The 18,903-nt window shown below is 37.0% G+C and overlaps 2 protein-coding genes across 2 annotated transcripts; one reads left to right on the forward strand and one right to left on the reverse strand.

Moving 5' to 3' along the window:
* The first annotated feature begins 5,740 nt into the window (after positions 1-5,740).
* Positions 5,741-9,816, forward strand: LOC113330018 (2-dehydro-3-deoxyphosphooctonate aldolase 1-like). The gene is made up of 13 exons (XM_026576869.1): positions 5,741-5,894; positions 6,061-6,158; positions 6,317-6,413; positions 7,112-7,177; positions 7,301-7,360; positions 7,500-7,574; positions 7,770-7,854; positions 8,006-8,064; positions 8,216-8,260; positions 8,678-8,776; positions 9,164-9,211; positions 9,326-9,373; positions 9,521-9,816. Exons 1-13 carry the CDS (start codon positions 5,859-5,861, stop codon positions 9,578-9,580), a joined length of 876 nt encoding a protein of 291 aa, XP_026432654.1. The 5' UTR covers positions 5,741-5,858; the 3' UTR covers positions 9,581-9,816.
* Positions 9,817-16,823: 7,007 nt separating this feature from the next.
* Positions 16,824-18,525, reverse strand: LOC113329696. Its single transcript, XM_026576539.1, has 4 exons — positions 17,838-18,525; positions 17,570-17,719; positions 17,369-17,449; positions 16,824-17,254 (listed from the first exon to the last, which is right to left on the reverse strand). Exons 1-4 carry the CDS (start codon positions 18,523-18,525, stop codon positions 17,088-17,090), a joined length of 1,086 nt encoding a protein of 361 aa, XP_026432324.1. The 3' UTR covers positions 16,824-17,087.
* Positions 18,526-18,903: the final 378 nt, after the last annotated feature.

The following is an 18,903-nucleotide window of genomic DNA, read 5'->3' on the forward strand; positions in this document are numbered from 1 at the left end:
ATGCAAATATTGGCAAACTCGACCTGGTTTAGGAATTGCCAACTTTTAACATGCATGTCATACACCAAGTAGGCCTATACTCAGGGCCGAAGCCATATTGAAGGGTGGATGACCAATTACCCGTCCAAACCAACTGCATACCAAACCCAATTCAAGCTATTTTGCCCAAAATTAGGCATTTTAACACATTTTGCACCTTTCAAATGTGTGCCCACCGATGAATTGTCGACACGTTTTTGATTATCTGGCTTCGCCCCAGTTTATCCCTATTCCTAATCACAATTAGAAAATTAAACAAAAAGTTTTAATGTATTTTCCCATCAAACTTTTACCAAGCGTTTATTTTATCGACCATATTTTTCTAGTCGGTTTCATGACTTTTGGATAACTCTTCGCTATGGAATGTTTTATTATCGCCTTTTATTCAACGATCGACCTAATAAGGCCGAAATATATTTTTAACTCAAGTCTAATAGCTTTGATAAGCCCAATATGTGTTTGGTGCCAACGATTATCAAACAACAATCACTAATGTTAGTACCAAGTGACTTTACCACTATATTGCAATGATTTTGTTGATTTATAATAATTTTGTAATCTAGCAAATGCTATCAGGATAAATTTGGAGAGCTAATCAAATGAAAAATAATACTTTAATGGGTATAAGGTAATATATGGTAAAAATTCACACTAGCTTACACTATTAATCGATTACATAACTATTCTCTAAATGAAGTTTTTCATTGTCAAGTCTTTTAACTGTTCGCAAGCTTTAATTTATATTTGGGGAAAAAGTTGACTAGGCGGTTTTACATTTATTTTCTTTGGGTCCCTCAAAAATTTAGTTTTAGGATTGTCAGTTATTCTGCCTTAGACATAGGACGACTTTGCCGGAATCATGTCATCACTCAATAGCTTTTATAGTGACATAGCGCCGACCATATCAATTTTTTTTATGTAAGAACGATTATTTTTAGGCATCATGGTTTTTTTTTGGGCCATGATTTTATTTTGGGTAAGACATTATAAGTAAATCTAGATCATCCCTTATCTAGATATTTGTATTAATACCTAAATTACCCTCCTCATTAATTTTGGGTAATGATTAGTTAGTGTTAATAATAGTTAGTGTAATGATTAATGAGATGATTAAGTTAAATATAATTAGTGAGATTAAAAAATCAGATGTTTTTTTTTTAAAAAAGTAGAATTATTGATAGAGTAAAGTTAGGGAAGATGAAGAAGGAAAACATGAAAAACGATGGATTTTACCAACCACAACCGGAGGAAGAGTATTTGGGTACCCATGTATGTTTCAAACTTAGATAATGTTGGTTGAATTGGTCCAAATATTCATAAAACTGTAAATTTTTATAAAAATTTCCTGCTAGGTTTAGGTAGTTCGGTTATTAAGTGTGAAGAACAGGTAATCGAACACGTAGTTCGGTTAATAAATGTCAAGAACATATAACCGAACACAGAGTTCGGTTTCTTTCTTCAAACACGTAGGTAGCCGAACTTTAGTAATAAGATTTACAGAGGTATGTTCGGTTGGTTCGCAAACTTCAACGCAACCGCACTGCAGGTTAAAAGTAACCTAGTGTTAGAAATTCGGTTGGTTCGCAAACTTCAACATATTTTGCGAATCAACCGAACTGAGCTTATATATGCATATATGCAATTAGGAAAACGTTCGGTTACTACGAAATCTATTTCTTGGCGAATTAGGTAGAGTTCGGTTACGAAGTTTTAACAGTTTTGTTTTTTTTGTACCCAGGGTACAGTTCGGTTAAAGTAAAAACTTCACAATTTTTGCGATCCAACCGAACTGCACTTGCAAATGCATATATGGAATCATCCCACAGTTCGGTTACTTTGAAACTTATTCGTGATAACCGAACGTTTTGCGACGTAACCGAACTAAAAGTTCGGCCGAGACATTTTTTTTGCGACAAAACCAAACCTTTCTCTGAAAAAACCCTCCATTAAACCCCTCCGCAACTTCCATTTTCAACTCATTTTGATAATTACTTCTCATTTTTTCAACCAAAAACGAATGACAAGTAATGGGTTTGTGAGAATATCTTTGTTAATGATTTACATTAAGCTATATATACATATAGAGGTGGTGGTGGTTGGTGGTGATGGTAATCGGAGGTGGTGGTGGTAATCGGTAGCTGGTGGTGGTGATAATCGAAGGTGGTGGTGGTAGTAATCGGCGGTGGTGGTGGGAGGAGGTGGTGGTGGTAATCGGTGGTTGGTGGTGGTGATAATCGGAGGTGGTGGTTCTATCTATATTATAAAAAGAAGTGATGTCTGTCTTGGGTATAGACGGCCATTGATTTCGGCGATCCGGCGGCTAAGATAGATAGTTGGTGAGGTTTCTATCCGTCCATCCATTACTGACATATAAATTTGAGAGATACTTACGTCCGTCGGTTCATGAGATGATCTTAATTATTTTGGACGGTAGGGATTATATCACGACCCGACCTGAAAAGACCTAAACACGTCTAGCCTTGATTACTAATCTGCGAAACATAGGTTTATTACGCCAACGTTTAAGATTCCTAATTTAATTAGATTTCCTATCTTACAGGGGAGTATTGGATTAAGATTTACATGGATATTTAACAATCCTAAAAACTCCTAGGTATTCAATTAGGATATGTAAGGAATCATTAAATATTCATGGTATTCAATTAGGATTTTTTAGATTCCACAAATATCTTAAGCATTCAATTTATTTAAGATATCTTAGGATAGTTAAGGGACAAGATATATATAGATTCTTATGGATACTTGCAGGCAAAATATGTATATTATATATTATCTCATATCAATCTTAACCCAAACTACAAGAGTTTCATGGATTCTTATGGACAAATTTTGTTTTATCACAACATGCTATGTTTTTCCACCACCACCATTACAAACCACCACATACCACCAACCACCACCAGCACAACCACCACCATCGACCACTGCTGTCACCACCAACCATCACTGCCACACACAAACCACCACCGCCGCCACCAGCAACCATTACCGCCACCACCACACCATACACACCAACCACCACCGCCCACCACCACCTCAACTTTTGGAATTTTTTTTAAAGGAATCATCATGATCTTGGTTTTTTCAAATATATTACTAATTGGTAATATATTTTAATTTTTAAAAATGTAACCACTCTCCCAAGAAAATTCATTAAAATCCAGAATCATATATTTATAAGAATTTTAAAAATTCTTTAAGAAACATTATAAATCCACTAGATTCGGGTAAAATTAGTATCCAATTTTATCTAGAAAAATCTTGATCCAATTCCAATACACCCCTGTTAGATTTCATCTTAAAATTGCCCTGACACAGGATTGTTCTTTTCTAAGGCAAGTACATAAACAATCTCTTCTAATGATTTGACGGATAGCATGGATTGTGGTGGCTCAGTTCTTTTCTCAACTGTTTGATTAATGAGTAAGTCAGGACACGAAAAGTTAAGAGTTAAGAGAAAGAGATGTCTCTCGCTCTCACGCTACTTGGGAAGTCATGGAATCTTCTTTGCTTCTCTCCACCACCACTGTGTCGTTGTTTTCGTCGAATTCTTCGTGCATCATCATCGTTATTATCATCATCATCATCAAACTTCAACATATTTTGCGAATCAACCGACTAGAAATTACATTTGATTCTAAATTTTCCAATCTACGGTCGAGCCTATGACCACGTCTGTTATAACCCGACCAACTGCGATCCAATCATTACAATCTGATTATGTGTGAGGATACTAACTAAAAAAATATTACGAACCTCATCTGTAATTTTTCATTTCAACCCGGCCGATTTGAACTGGTCATCGATTTGATACACCGTTAATAAAAAAGGGCTAAAATAAATAAAAAAAATCCTTGAAACGAACCATATGCAACAAAAAATAACTAAAGAGGTTGAGCCCCGAACGTAGGCCAGGGTGATACCTGGTATATATAAATAGGTGGTTATTAAGTTGGTTTTAAATTAAATTAGGTTAGGATAGATTAGTCATTTTAATCTTTAGGACACCCTTTATAACTATAGGGAAGGTGGCCTAATAAAACCATGGTCCCCTCAAAAAAAGAAACCATGGTCCATAAAAAACAAGGATGAATTGGGAGCCATGGAAAATAATTAGGGGCCTCATCCAATTTATACCCACCCCATAAAAGATAGAGGGCTTCCAAAATATTGGTGAAAATACCAATTTATCCTTCTCTAATAACTACCCTAAAAATCTCATTAACCACTAACCTCGACCCCCAATCTTCATTTCAATCAAAACTTCTTCTCCTCCCATTCTTCTTCTCCTCCGCTCCCTCCCTCCCACTGTCTCCCATTCCATTAACGACTTCTGAGAAAAAAAAAAATCTCACCGATTCATCGTCGTAAGTGAACTAAAACCCCCTAATCTAAGTTGGGTTTGTGTTTAATTTGATTTGTTGATTGGAAAATTAGGTTTTCAACTTCCAAATTGCAGTTACAGTTCCAGGGTCGTTAACCACGGTTTTTTATTGCTTAACGATTTTTGATATGCATATTGAATTGATGAAAAATCGTTAACCACTAGGGTGTAGTAGATAACGACCCTAAAGCTGGTTTTATTCCATAGAATAATGTCGTCCAGGAATTTCTAAATCGTAAACGATTCTTCTCGACGACCCTTTTTAAATACGAACGACTCTGTCTTATGCAGAACCACCTCTCTGTCCCAAATAGTGATAGGGTCGTTGGGTTCTAAACATATTAAGTTAACGACTCTGTGTGACCTAACTAGCTCGAGTCGTCAATCATATCACACTTGGCTGACGATTTTTCATAACCTGCAACTTTTGCAGGGTTGAGTCGTCAAAGGTCGTGTCAAGTAAATGACGACTTCTTAGAGTCGTTCGTTTATTACTCTCTCAACTTAACGACCCTCACTCTGAGTAGTTGCATAGTGTACATGAATCGACCACTTGGAGCATCATTCATACAATTTGAAGAATATAGGAAGTTTACCTGATTGTTTTGATCTTCGGGTTCTTCATTTTGAGGATTGGTTCCTTCAGTTTGAGCAATAGGATTCCTCCATTGGAATCACTCATTTCAAATAACCCTAAATTTTCCCCCCAAAACTCAATTTCTTCCTCTCCACAACACAAAAACACAATTTTTCTTTTATCAAAATTTTATCCCTAAATCTAATTTTAATCTAACTAAACTAATTAACAATTAATTAACACTAATGATTTGGAGGTAGTTTAGCCATTTTAAAAAGAGTGCGATAAAAGATAATTTCCAATTACCATTTCATGATCTTTTTTTGTCCTGTAGTTAGGGTCTCCAATTATTTTTCCAAGGCCCCCAACTCAGCCTTGATAAAAAATCGTTCTTATGTAAACCTCCAGGTTAGATCGCGGCTGGACAGAAACTAATCCTCACATATATTCAAACGGGCCCATAACAAGTGGCCCTTGCTAATCTAGTGGAGGCCAACCCAGAGGATGGTTTTTGCCTCGTTCATTTTAGGCTGTCTTCAAAGAATCACTGCCACCCTAAAGAACAAATGTCGGAATAACCTACTTGCCCGGAGACTTGCTTTAGACTTGTCTCACATGGTTAAAGTCAAAGAGGTCAGGCTCAGAGCTGAGGTTCAACTACATAGTTTTCTCTTTCTCTGTAAATCTTAGGTGGTAGCCCGAATCCAAAAGAGAGGGCTATTCAACAACAGCCAGTCTCTCATCTCCAACTTCCAGTCTCCTTTTCTCTCCGTAGTTAAAAGTTCAGAAAACTTGCTAACATTCTCCACTCAAAAATCAGAAAAAGCAAACGAAAACATGGTTTCCTCAGCAGATCTATACAATCAACTAAAGGTCTGATTCACACTATATCTAATCAATCAACTCCATCTGAATTCGCTCTTGGATCCATAGATTTTAGCTTTTTCCTTGATTTCTATTTCAATTCTGATTTCTATGTCATAATTGAATACAATGTGATTTAACTAAAGATGGGTGTTCTTTGTTTATGATTTTTCAGTCTGCTGAACCCTTTTTTGTATTAGCTGGGCCAAATGTGATTGAATCTGAAGAGCATATTTTTAAAATGGCTAAACATATCAAACACATTACCGACAAGTAAATGTTTTTCTGCTCTTGTTTGCGTTATTTCTTGCTATAATATGGTTGAATTGTGTGCAATGAAAATTGGGTTTAGTCTCTATTCTCTTATTGGTTATCAAAATTTTAATTTTTTACTAATGCGTGAATTTTCGGGAATTGGGTTGTTTAATTAGAGTTGGCGTGCCGCTTGTGTTTAAGTCGAGTTTCGATAAAGCTAATAGAACGTCGTCTAAATCGTTTCGTGGTCCTGGTTTGGAGGAAGGCTTGAAGGTGAGTAGCATTGAACACTCCTTTAATGGTTAATGAGATTTTGTTTTGTTGACATTCGATACATCCGGGTAATTAGACGAAATTGATTCTTCCTTTGTATACTAGTTTGGAATTTCTCACCTTTAAGCAGTAGAGTTAATGATGTGCACTGGATAACTATAAAAGCTGCCTAAATTAAGACTTCCAAGAATATGTAGCTCTTACTAACATCGAAGTAGTTTTATGTTTAGCCCCCCTATGTACACTGGTTAGGATGTGTCATGTTTACCCCATCGAATGAATTGTGTGACACGGACGTAACATTATCATTCTCTATTATATCAAGTTGAACTTGAATATGATAACTTAAGCCTCTTCTTGTATCCAACTACTATATGTTTGTTCGTTTGAGATTTTGTTTATCATGTGTGCTTCTTAATAGACAATATATTGTCAGAATATTTAGTTACCTTTCTGTTATTTAGTTACCTTTCTGTTCTGGGAGAATATTGGATTTGCATTGACTTCTCCCAGATTTCCTGTAATATACAAAACTCTACTTATATGAGTTTATGGAAGAAGAAACAGGAGCATTGATTACCAAAACTCTGACACTTCTTAATCTCTGATGGTTCAAAGTTCTCATAAAATTCGTGCCAGTCCTCTCTATTTTCATTTTGTCAGGACTCAACTTTGTATACCATTGTTTGCAAATGCAGATTCTTGAAAAAGTTAAACTTGCCTATGACTTACCTATGGTTACCGATGTGCATGAGAGTTGGCAGGTAAATTTGTGGTTTCCTCTAGTAACTTGGGTTCTTCGATTTTTGCCTTAAAGGTTAGCCTGGATTTCATGTCACTTCGCCTGTAATCATTTAGGAGGTTTTAATGAAGTTAATGTCATGCAGTGTGAAGCTGTTGGTAAGGTTGCTGATATTATCCAGATTCCTGCTTTCCTATGCCGTCAGGTTTGTATCCTTTGTCATATTTCTCACTGAATATTCTTTCAGTCACTCAGCAAAGGCTTGCTTTGAATATGAAATTCTTAATATGGATTAGCGTGCTACCTGACTTCTAATTCATGTGGACTTCTTTTTATTGTGACAGACAGACCTTCTAGTTGCAGCTGCAAAGACTGGAAAAATTATCAACATTAAGAAAGGCCAAATGTGTTCTTCTTCTGTAAGTGTCGCATCAAATGCCTTTCCTTTTCCGCTCAAAGATTTTTTTGTATCTTTCTTCAATACTCAGCATATGGATTTATGGTTTCGAAGTGCTAATATATTTAAGGGTTACTATCTTTCATGGTGTTCTTGATCTAGTTGAAGTTTTACATATAGCGTGAATTCTATATAACATGTATTGCTTCTTTGACAGGTTATGGCAAATTCTGCAGAAAAGGTTCGGTTGGCTGGTAACCCCAATGTGATGGTCTGTGAGCGAGGCACCATGTTTGGTTATAGTAAGTTAATTAGCATTTGTTTTGTTTTGTTTTGTGCAAAAGTTGCATCATTGTGAGATCTTTGTTCAGGCACAAAACTGCATGGTTTGAGAGTACAATTATGTTTCCTTCCTTTAGTATCAGCATAACTGAATTTATAATTGGTTTCTAGATGATTTAGTTGTTGATCCCCGCAACTTGGAGTGGATGCGAGAAGCAAATTGTCCCATTGTAAGTACAGTACTAATTTTGCCTTTTATTCTCTTCCCTGTACTGTGTGTTTAATAGGTTTCAGAGGTGGTATATCCTAAGATTGATCGAGTGTTCTCCACATCCTTATTGATAGTTCCATAGTATATGATTGTTATTTACCTCATTGCAGGTAGCAGATATTACGCATTCATTGCAACAACCTGCAGGAAAGAAGGTCAGGCATTTTATGAATGCAATTTTTTTTAATTGAGTTTAGGGATACAAATTATTGGAATATTCAGTCACTGAGGTGACAGAGGTGGTTAGTTAGCATTTGCAAGACTAAATCGTACATGATTATGTAATCTAGCTAGTGACCTCTGACTAGGAAAACTAAAACTTATCTAGCTAGAATACACAGTTACTAGCTAGCTAGATTACATAATCATGTACGACCTATTCTTGCAAATGCTATCTAACAACCTTTGTCACCTCTGTGACTAAATATATCAATAGAAATTGTTCACTTTTGATCTGAAAGGTATTGCATTTATAACTTTTTTTATAATAATATAGTGCACTAGATGGAATCTGTCGTTCTATATTGTTTGGGTTCTTTAGTAACATATATATGACTGAATTTCCTAATTAGTTGGAGGGTGGAGGAGTTGCAAGTGGAGGACTTCGCGAATTAATACCATGTATAGCAAGGACTTCAGTTGCTGTGGGGGTGGATGGTATCTTTATGGAGGTATATACTTGAAACCATTATACTTTACATTTTCAAATTTGGTTTATTTTGGTATCTCTATGTTTATTTCCCTTTGCATGTTAATGTCTGGTTAGTTAAGTCATAACTTCTAATATAAATTGCCATTGGAGGTAACATGAGCCGCAGAAAAGGATACATGATTTTCTTTGTTTCCTTTAAACATGCATCTCACTGTTCTTCCTTGATTTACTTCATGTTCTTGTAGACTGTAGAGGGTTTCTTGATCCGTCTTTCTTCTTTGCACCATTGTAGCTAATATGTTTTTCCTTGATTTACTTCATGTTCTTGTAGACTAAAGAGGGTTTCTTGTTCCGTCTTTCTTCTTTGCACCATTGTAGCTGATATGCTATTTTTTTGACCGATTAGGTGCATGACGATCCCCAAAGTGCACCTGTTGATGGTCCAACGCAGTGGGTGAGTTTCGTTTGGTCAAATTCTTTTAGGAAAAATCTAGTTCTCGGTACTTCAGTTCTTATATCTATTAAGTTAAGATATTCTTACCAACAATGGCTACGCTTTCTTTTACAGCCATTACGTAACTTGGAGGAGCTATTACAGGAGCTGGTGGCGATTGCTGTAAGACTTTTTCCATCTTTAAAATGATAAAATAGTCCTTCAATTTGGCAAAAATTGGCACCCTTCTTTTGAGTAATTACTGGTCATCATTAAGGATTTAAAAACGTGCATGGTTTCTTATCCGCTTCTTCTCTTTTTGTCATTCAGCGAGTCAGCAAAGGAAAACAACAATTCAAAATAGATCTCACACCATTTCGTGAAGATTAGTCTTCAATTCACGGGAAAAGGTAAAGCAAGAAAAGCGATGTAGCCACCATTTAGTGATAATGTTTTTCCGCAGTTTAAACTTATCTATGCATCAACAGAAGGAAATATTGATAACTGTAATTTCTGTCTATCATAGCAGTTTCGACCCCATATAAGTAATTCATTTACATGACCTTCCCAGTTTTGGGTTTGCTGAAGACCTTATAAAGTTTTAATGTCAAAGTCTGTTTTTTCTATTGGACCGACTCACTCAGTTTTTAATTTTTGGCCTTGTAATGCAAGCATCTTAGAAAAGTATAAGATGTAACTGGCATGGACTGGTTATCGCAATAAGAAGTGGCCAATGTTTTTGCGTACTGAATTAATGCGTATAGTTCACTAACACACATGAGTTGGCCAGTACATTCTGCATGGTGCATATGTCTTTTAGTCGGCAACAATGACAATTTCAGGGCTTTTGGTTGAAGGCCGAATAAGGCTTGAATTCTAGAGTTTCTGTCCCCACTTGACCGAATATAGACCAATAAGGGTAGGCGATAGACAAACCTAGCTTACGTGCAAAATAAGTTAAAAATACCGTGTTTTTATTATTCTCAGACGAAACGGAATGAGATATAAAAACCCTAATACTACTGTCTTCTTCCCTGATTCTCTTTTTCCGACTCTGTAAAAAATGGTGTATCGCCGTGGTGTGGTGCAGCTGCGGCGGTACAGTAATTGAAAATCCACTCCGACGGCATCTATTATCTGCAATCAAGGTAACTATTACTGGACTAACTCAGTTCATCGAGATCATCTGGCAGTTATTATTCTTTTAAAACAATGTATATCAATGGATATAAAATACACATGGTCATGATCTTCTACTATTAAGAAACAAGCTGTTCTCCGACCTATTGCAGGAGATCTAATATTATCATATTGAGGTACTTAATCCAAGAAACGATAACGTAATAATAGAGGTGATTTATCAATAGATATGATTATATATCCTCTAATGTCATCAGCAATTAAATAATTTAGCTATAATAGTTTGCATGTAGATATGATGGGGATATTTCCGGGGTATATCTAAACCATAATTAGATGCCAATCATATCAGAAATCTGCAATTAAAAGGTAGTTTTAATACATAGTAAAACAGACCTATCACTAGATTTGCGCAATACCAGAAGTTAAAACATGCTCTCCTAAAAAAAGCTCTGCAACTCTCTTATCCCTTGTTTACGGTTATATTCATCTAGATTTAGTTATCTTCAACAACTGTCATCTTCAACCTATTTTCGTCTAAACTTTAAGAGGTTTCTCACTTATCTAAATTAGTTTTCTGCCCGGATCTTGATTTTGTTAAGATCGGGACAGAGTAATTTAGGATTTGTATATGTATATATATCTTAATAAATAAAAGTGGATGGCATACTATTGCAATCCAGATTTCCAATACACCGGTGGTTTATCTTAGCCTTATAGGCGTATTTTGGTGGTGTTGCTTTATCATCGATCACTTTATCAAGGATGATCTATTTCAACAACTTATTGATCAGTTCTTCTGGAGACAAGATCAACAAACATCAAAATCGATCGGAATAATCTGGACATATCACTTTCTCTTTATGGAAGCATCTAAGCTCTACGGTGAACATCAACTGCAATGGTTTCGAACCATTGGTGATCAAACAAAATGGGTAAATCCCATTAAAATTGCACTTAAAGAGTCTTGAGATGGCCAAATTTGCGGTCCATGAACACAACAAGAATGAGAATGCAGTTTTAGAATTTCTAAAGGGTAATGGGAGCGAAACAACAGGTTGTTGCCGGGGGGGAATCCAAGGGGGAGCCAGTGGGGTCACTGACCCCCTAAAATTTCTGAAATTGTACTGACACCCATATGTATTTAGGTGTTTTTAATCTTAAAACTATTCTTGGCCCCCATAAAATATAGAAATTATAAAGGTATTCCTATAATTTCTATGTATTTTTTGTGTAATTTTGAAACCGACTCCTTATATCCTATTATATTCGTGATAACTATAGGTAAGGCAAAAGAATTTCTTATGCTTATGAGACTGTTTCTGACTATGATATCTTAGGTATGATTTCTAATGACCATGAATGCCCCCACTGAATACTTGTTGCTGGTTGTATGCATTATCTGACACTGGAAGTGGTAGATGAGGTTGAGAAGAAGAAGACGGTTTGGGAGAAGGCGTGGATGGATTTCAGGGAGTTGCAGGAATTGAAGCATTCTGACTATTATGAATATTATGATGATTTGCAAGCAGTGGCCAACAGATGATCCTCCAGTCAAAGGTGCAGAACGCTTGATGCGAAGGCTTATTTGAGTGAAGGGTCGGCCAAGTCCCATATGATTCTCAAGGTGGAAAGCAAGGAAGAGAATTCCTACAAGGTTGTAGTGCAAAAAAATGTCAAGGGTGATACCCCATTTCTATTCCATTATACATGAACCCTGCCAACGCCAGTTACTGGGTTTGGATTGAAATTTTCCGGTACATTCAAAATCTACTACTAATATTAGTACACTGCTCGAATATATAAGATACTTCTTTCATAAATATAATTAGCGTCCGTCATTGACTTCTTTTTCTATTTTGATAGGAAATAAGATTTCATTGCAATGATTATATCATAACAGATTGTTTATCCTTCTCCGAATCATTCAGGAAAAAAAACAGGAGGGGATGACCATTCTAAGTTAAGCGATTCTTTTCTGACATACTTAGCTAGTCTGTCTGCACAAGCATTTGTATCCCTTTTCTAAGCATTGGCTTCTTCTCTCTTTGTCATTTAGAGGGTTAGCTAGGAGGGATAACAAGAAGTTCATCTTATCGTTAGCTAGCGAACAATGAAACTAGGTGGATCTCTTGGAGCTTTTTGGATGGACGATTCCATCTGCTTTAATTTATCAAGTTGTTGCATATGGTTTCTGTCGAGGTGGCTTCTCAGCGACTCAAAGAGGGCTCTCAATCAGTCATTTAGAAAATAAAGACACATGGTTTTGAACGGCTACACATCTTTCTATGTGCACTTTCTAACAGCTATTTTCTTTCTTGGATTTGTGTTGTACAAAACTTCAAAAATTGATGCAAAAAAATCAACCAGCATGGTATTGGAGTGTACTACTTGGCGTTGACATTTGCTGATGAACTTGTGTAGCATAAAACTTGAAAAATTGATGCAAAAAAAGAAAAGCAAACAACCAGCAAGGTATTGGTGTACTGAACTTCATAATTGATGCAAAATAACCAACCAGCAAGTTTCCTCTCTGGGCAGGCTGAGTAACGGAGTTGGGTGTAATATAGATAAAATAAACTACACAAGAAGCAGGCTTGAGTAAATGTTTTTTGCATACTTACTGAACAAAATAATGCAAGTGTTGCACAGAATGAAAGCAAGATAAAAGAAACGAATTACATGCTCGCTTTGCTAAACCGAATGCAGTTCCGTACTCAAAAATTAAAAAATAAAATACATATATAACAAAACGAGTTGCTAAAACATTCCATCAAGCAGTAGACTCTCTCGTATCTCCAGGTAGGTTTCATCCATATCTTCTTATATAGCGGAGCTTGTGTTTCTAAAATATCGGAACCTCAACTTTCTCAAACTCCCCGTCCAGGTCGTCCTCCTCGTCCCATGAGGATTCCCATAACAAATCTTTAGAGTTGGAATCGATGATTTCCTCAAAGGGTTGTCCAGCACAGGGATAATCTCGTGATTCACCCCCACTCTTGGTGTCTCCACCATCTAGAGCGTGTTCTTTCCCATCATCATGTTTTAAGTCATCCCCTTGCTTGATGATACAAGAAATTCGAACTTCGAAAATAACAGTATCATTCACAATATATCCTTTATCAGGATTGAATAGTTCAGTAAGATTCAAGAGTTGGCCAGAACATTCTGGAGTACAATGCAAAATTATGTGTTTCAGTCAATAACCTCGCATATACAAGTACTATCAATCTAGCCATTTAGTCGAGTAAAAATTTATAATAGTAAAATTTATACGCACCTTTCATGATCACGTCTTTCTTATCCGTTTGACTAGTTATCACAAGACTGAACTCCACCAACAGATCTGTGGAGGGCCTCTCGCCGTCGACAAGTTCAAGCATGGCAAAGTAATTATCATACACTTCCTTCTCCGGATATAACACTACCTTCCTATAAAAACAAAGAGAAACGAAGTACCTGAGACTGAAAATCGTAATAACCCTAAAAAGATGTGCTAGAAAGCTTCGACTATGTACGTACCATTTACAACCACCGATTGTGAAAACATCGGAACAAAGCCCTTCAGGGCTTAACTCGGAGAAGTTTTCAATCTTCCATATGAATTTAGTGTTGAGATTATTAGTCCCACATAGTATGGGCAATCTAAGATCCTGCGATTTATAACTCTATGGGCCTCTCCACTCATTGCCAATTGGTTTTGAGTTGGATGCCTGTATTCTAACATGGTATCAGAGCAGGCTATTTGCGACGAGTCGTTTGACCGCGCCTTTACTTTATTGTCCACGTGTTAGACCCAACGAGGCTACACGTGAGGGGGCGTGTTGAGATTATTAGTCCCACATAGTATGGGCAATCTAAGATCCTGCGATTTATAACTCTATGGGCCTCTCCACTCATTGCCAATTGGTTTTGAGTTGGATGCCCGTATTCTAACATTTAGAAGACGATGATGAATCAACCTCCTCTAGCCAAGATGATATGACTACCTACTTTTCAGTGCTGGTCTTCTGATGGAATATGCGCTTTAGCAGCATACCCAAACTGTCACAAAGGTCCATTTTAGAACACAGTAAAGAAACGTGCGTAATTTAGGGTTTTGCTGATTTTAACCGATCAATTTTTTTAGGGTTTTTGGATTTTATATATGAAATATAAATGGGAGTGATAATTAGGGATTAGCATTTAGCCTGTAATCCGCAGATGAAAATCTGTAGAATTACAAAGATACGATTGAGAAAGTGCATAAAAACTTGTGACCCAAAAAAAACCCCGGAAGTTAGATAAATGGGCGTTTTAGACGATAACATGGTTTGACCCAAAATATATGTCCGGTCCGGTGACCTTAAATCTGCCTGGATGATCCAAAATGCATCTTATGACCCAAAAACGAAAAATTTTCTTTTGTGACCCAAAATTCGGTGTATGCATGACTCGGGGAGCCAGTTGAAAGCATGGTGGTAATTGTACACCAAGCCCAGCTGACTTTGAATCTTAGGTTTTTAAGAATTTTGGCTTCCAAGCCCATTTTTACTTTCTGCACCCCAGACCCTAGCAAAACTTTGCTTCTCCTTAGAGCATATCCTATGGGTAATCTCCAAACGGAGACTAACTCGCTCAAATGAACGACCACTCAATCAAACGAACGAGAGAACCCACTATGGGCAAATACAAAAAAAGACACTACACGGAAGACTGTCTCCCGTGCAGTAAAAAAATTTGGAATTTTGATCAGACGGGAGACTGTACCCCGTCCAAAAAAAAACATCCAAACGGGAGACTTCTCCCGTTTGGAACTAAAAAACTTCTAAAACGGGGGACTGTCCCCCGTTTGGTGCAAAAAAAATTGCTATACGGGAGACAGTCCCCTGTGCAGCCCTATTTTTCTTGACGGGGGATAGTCCCCCATCCAGTGTTACACTCCCAACAACTCGTCCAGATGAACGAGTGCATGAACGGGTTTGGAAGAAAATTGGGATAAAAAGTATCCATAAAAGCATCAAATTTGATCAAATCGGTAGTGCACTCTTTCATTTTAAAAAGTGACACTACCCATAAAATTTGCTCTTAGTTCTGACCCTGAAAAAGACTAAATATGATTCATGACTTCATCCCAGTACCCGCCGGTGATGTATAAATAGCGAAAGAGTAAAAAATACTGGCAATAGGATCATCTCCCATGATTTACTGCTCTATCTCAATAATGTTGATCTCATATGCACAAAAAAAATAAAATCTAATCGGATATGAATGTAGAGGCTCAATTGAGACTTCAAGGCACACATGGCAGAATCTACCTCAATAATGCTGATTCTCGTATGCAAAAAAAAAAAAAAAAGAAAGAAAAAGAAAACCGATTGGATATGAATGGCTGATAGCTCATATAGGTTTATTAGGTTGGGCATACAATTAATAGCCAATTGGCGATATGCAGTATGATTTTAACTTATCAAATACAGGATTCCTCAAATAGTACCCACATTTGTGGGACTAAATTATTAACCGTGTAGCACGACTATAAAGATCCATTGTCTCAAAAGAAGTTGGTTTCCATACAAAGGAAAAATTTTATTGAATTCCCGGGATTTTCATACCGGAGCTTCGCATTAAGATTTCAGAATTTGAACCAAGCATTGTGTGCATTAAACTGCCCCAGCTAAATTTATATGGAGAACCTTTCCATTCTTAGTAAATCCAACAGAATAGAAGAAAGGGATTTACAAAACACGAAGATGTTGCTTGACCTTAATACAGTAGAACTGTAACTCTGCAAGGAAATGTAAAAACGAGCATATGCCCTGCTTCATCTGCGGAATATGCCGCGAAGAACCATTTTGACAAACATTGGGAGATGGGTGCATAAGAACATACATACGGGTACTGAAGCAACCATAGACAAGGGAATTGGAATCCAGGTGAATCTAGGTCCGAGGTAACTAGGTAAGTAGCAAGTGTAGCACAGAAAGCTACCATCATCGTAATTATGGAGATGAAGAGGGTTACCAGACCTATAATCAATCTTTTGGGTAAAGACCGGAGAAAATCGCCATGCTCATACTGGGAAGTTAAGAGAGCTAAGAACATAAGAAGTGATGAAGTTGAAGAGAATAGTGCCACGGCATTAGATACTGCAAACAATAAGAATGAGTTTTTGTTTAAGAAAATTGGGATTCCTCTGTTAATATCACTGTCGTCACTGAAAGTCCCACCGGGTACCGTAAACGTAGCAGCAAAAACAACGGTAAGAATGAGTGCAGATACAAATGCTAATGCTTGAGATGTGTCTGTCATCCATCTCTTTCCATCAAAAAATAGTTTCTTGTGCTCCTTATCTTCAAATATATCTTGAGCAGTATCCCCCTCACGGTTTCGTAGTAATCCATGTGACGGCGGCACAATACTCTCCACCTCATGCACAAAAGGTTGTCAGTCAGCAAAAATCATCAAAAGCCAGTGCAGTTTATCATTAGATTAGCTCTGAAAATTACCTTGAACCACTGGATCTCTCTTTGAACCTTCAGAGCAATACAAGACACTGAACTGAGTTTGGAACGAGATTCTAATTTCGCAGCCAGATGCAATATAGTGTTATTACTGAAGTCTATTGAGGCTTCAAGCTTTTTCCTATACCCACTGATTTTATACACGAGATTGAATATCTTTTCTTGTCGTTCTTGAACTGCACTCATAAATACATTGTGTCCCTCTTCTCCCATTCGAACCCAAACTAGGTCAGGAAAATTCTCTAAACACTCAGTTACAAGTTCAACTGTTCCAGATTTCGTTGCAGTACCCAAGATGTTTGTACGTTGGAAAAACTCTTCCTACTCATTGAGGAGATGATCTTTTCACAAATACATTTAACCAATGCTACAGCTTCTTCGTTCATCAATTTTTTATTGTATAACTGTTTGATAAAAGGGACTGAACAAGGGAAAACAATAAATATGTGGCAGTTTATATATGCATCATTCTGTCACAAATGTTTCTTAACTGCATTCCCGCTATAGAATATTGAGAAGGCATTCTTAAATATACCTCTTGATGGAATTCCTGCTTTCAAACTTTCCCCAGCTTTCTCTATGTCTGCTGGTTTTCCAACCCAATAATTTCCCATGTCTGCTTTGTAGGCATTGCAACAGAATTGCACACGGACAGGCAAAACCGAAGAAAGTTTAATTAGAAAACAAAGACAATGGTAAAAGAAACGAATGATTCAAACTAGAGTTACACACAGACATGGATAGACGCTACGCTCCCAGAATGTCAGTTGAGTTCCACTTAGGAATGCATGTGGACTTCCTGCCATCATTTCTAATGCACTGACACCATTGTTGTCTGTTATTGTAGCCAGATATGGATACCTTTGGACCATATCATGGGCAATATCTACAATGGATACAAGACATGAAAGTGTCAATAGAAATTTTGCTGGTTTTCGATTACATATATAAACATTAAAATGACTGAAATTTATCATGCTGGATCTGTACGACCTTTAGCTTACCATAGAACCCAGCTCCAATTATACTGCATATTACTTGAGCACCCAAATTTCCAGAGAAGGCACTCGGCCGGTTGTCCACATCATTCTCTCTAGTAACTGAATAAAGATAATCGATCATCTCCTTTTTTTCTTCCTTCACTGATGCGTACTTTGATGCATTTACCAAAGGAACCCATCCATATTTATCAGGTATCAGGGTCAATTTTGGGTTCTTTTCCACCATTGCTTTTACAGCTTCGAAGTTTCCAGCCATCACAGCATTTTGAAGTGCTGTTTCACCCTCTTTGTTCTTTATTTCAAGTTGCTTTGGTTTCAGGAGTTTCATAAGATTCTTCATGAACATCAAGTGTCTTGCACCTGCAGCTACATGTAATGCTGTCTCCGAAGAGAAAGTGATCCTCGCTGCTACAGCTTTCTTATCAACAATATCAAAGAAATGTTTAGCCTTTTCCCAATTACCTTCAACTGCTGCTTTGTATAGCGGCAAGTACTTATTAAGCTCTTCCCTGGCATTGCCTCGCCAATCATCAAAGTCGCTCTGTTCAGAACCATCATCTCTGTCACCATTTGATTCAGATCCCATGTTTGTATCCGACTCCCTAGAGCTCTTTGCAGAAGAGACAAAAACCAATATATCTGAACTTACTTTACGTAGTGACTGAGGGTTTTTTGAAGTGGCTGAACTCATTCTGCAATACGAGCCAAGATACTTTTAACTTTTTTTGAAAGAATAAAGACTTTGCCTTATGCTCAAGGAAGAGCCTTTACCTTAAGTAGGAATTACCAATAAGTACTATTATGGTAGTCTTAGTTAGTAGCAGGTCCACCCACTAAAGTCCAGTAACCAGAGGTCCATAATAAAAAGAAAAAGAGGAAATTGGACCAAAATTTTTATCCCCTGGTCCGGTACACGTGCGGAATGTCATAATCCACTTTTAAAAATACCCAAACTACCCATTCCCTGATAATACATATATATCTCTTAAAAAAATCACCATTTTTTACGGATCTGAGTTCCGCTCTCCTCCTCTCTTTCTTCATCTTCTCAAATTTTGCTCCTGCTTTT

Source organism: Papaver somniferum, unplaced genomic scaffold (assembly GCF_003573695.1).
Source record: "Papaver somniferum cultivar HN1 unplaced genomic scaffold, ASM357369v1 unplaced-scaffold_117, whole genome shotgun sequence".
In the NCBI taxonomy this organism is placed as follows: domain Eukaryota; kingdom Viridiplantae; phylum Streptophyta; class Magnoliopsida; order Ranunculales; family Papaveraceae; genus Papaver; species Papaver somniferum.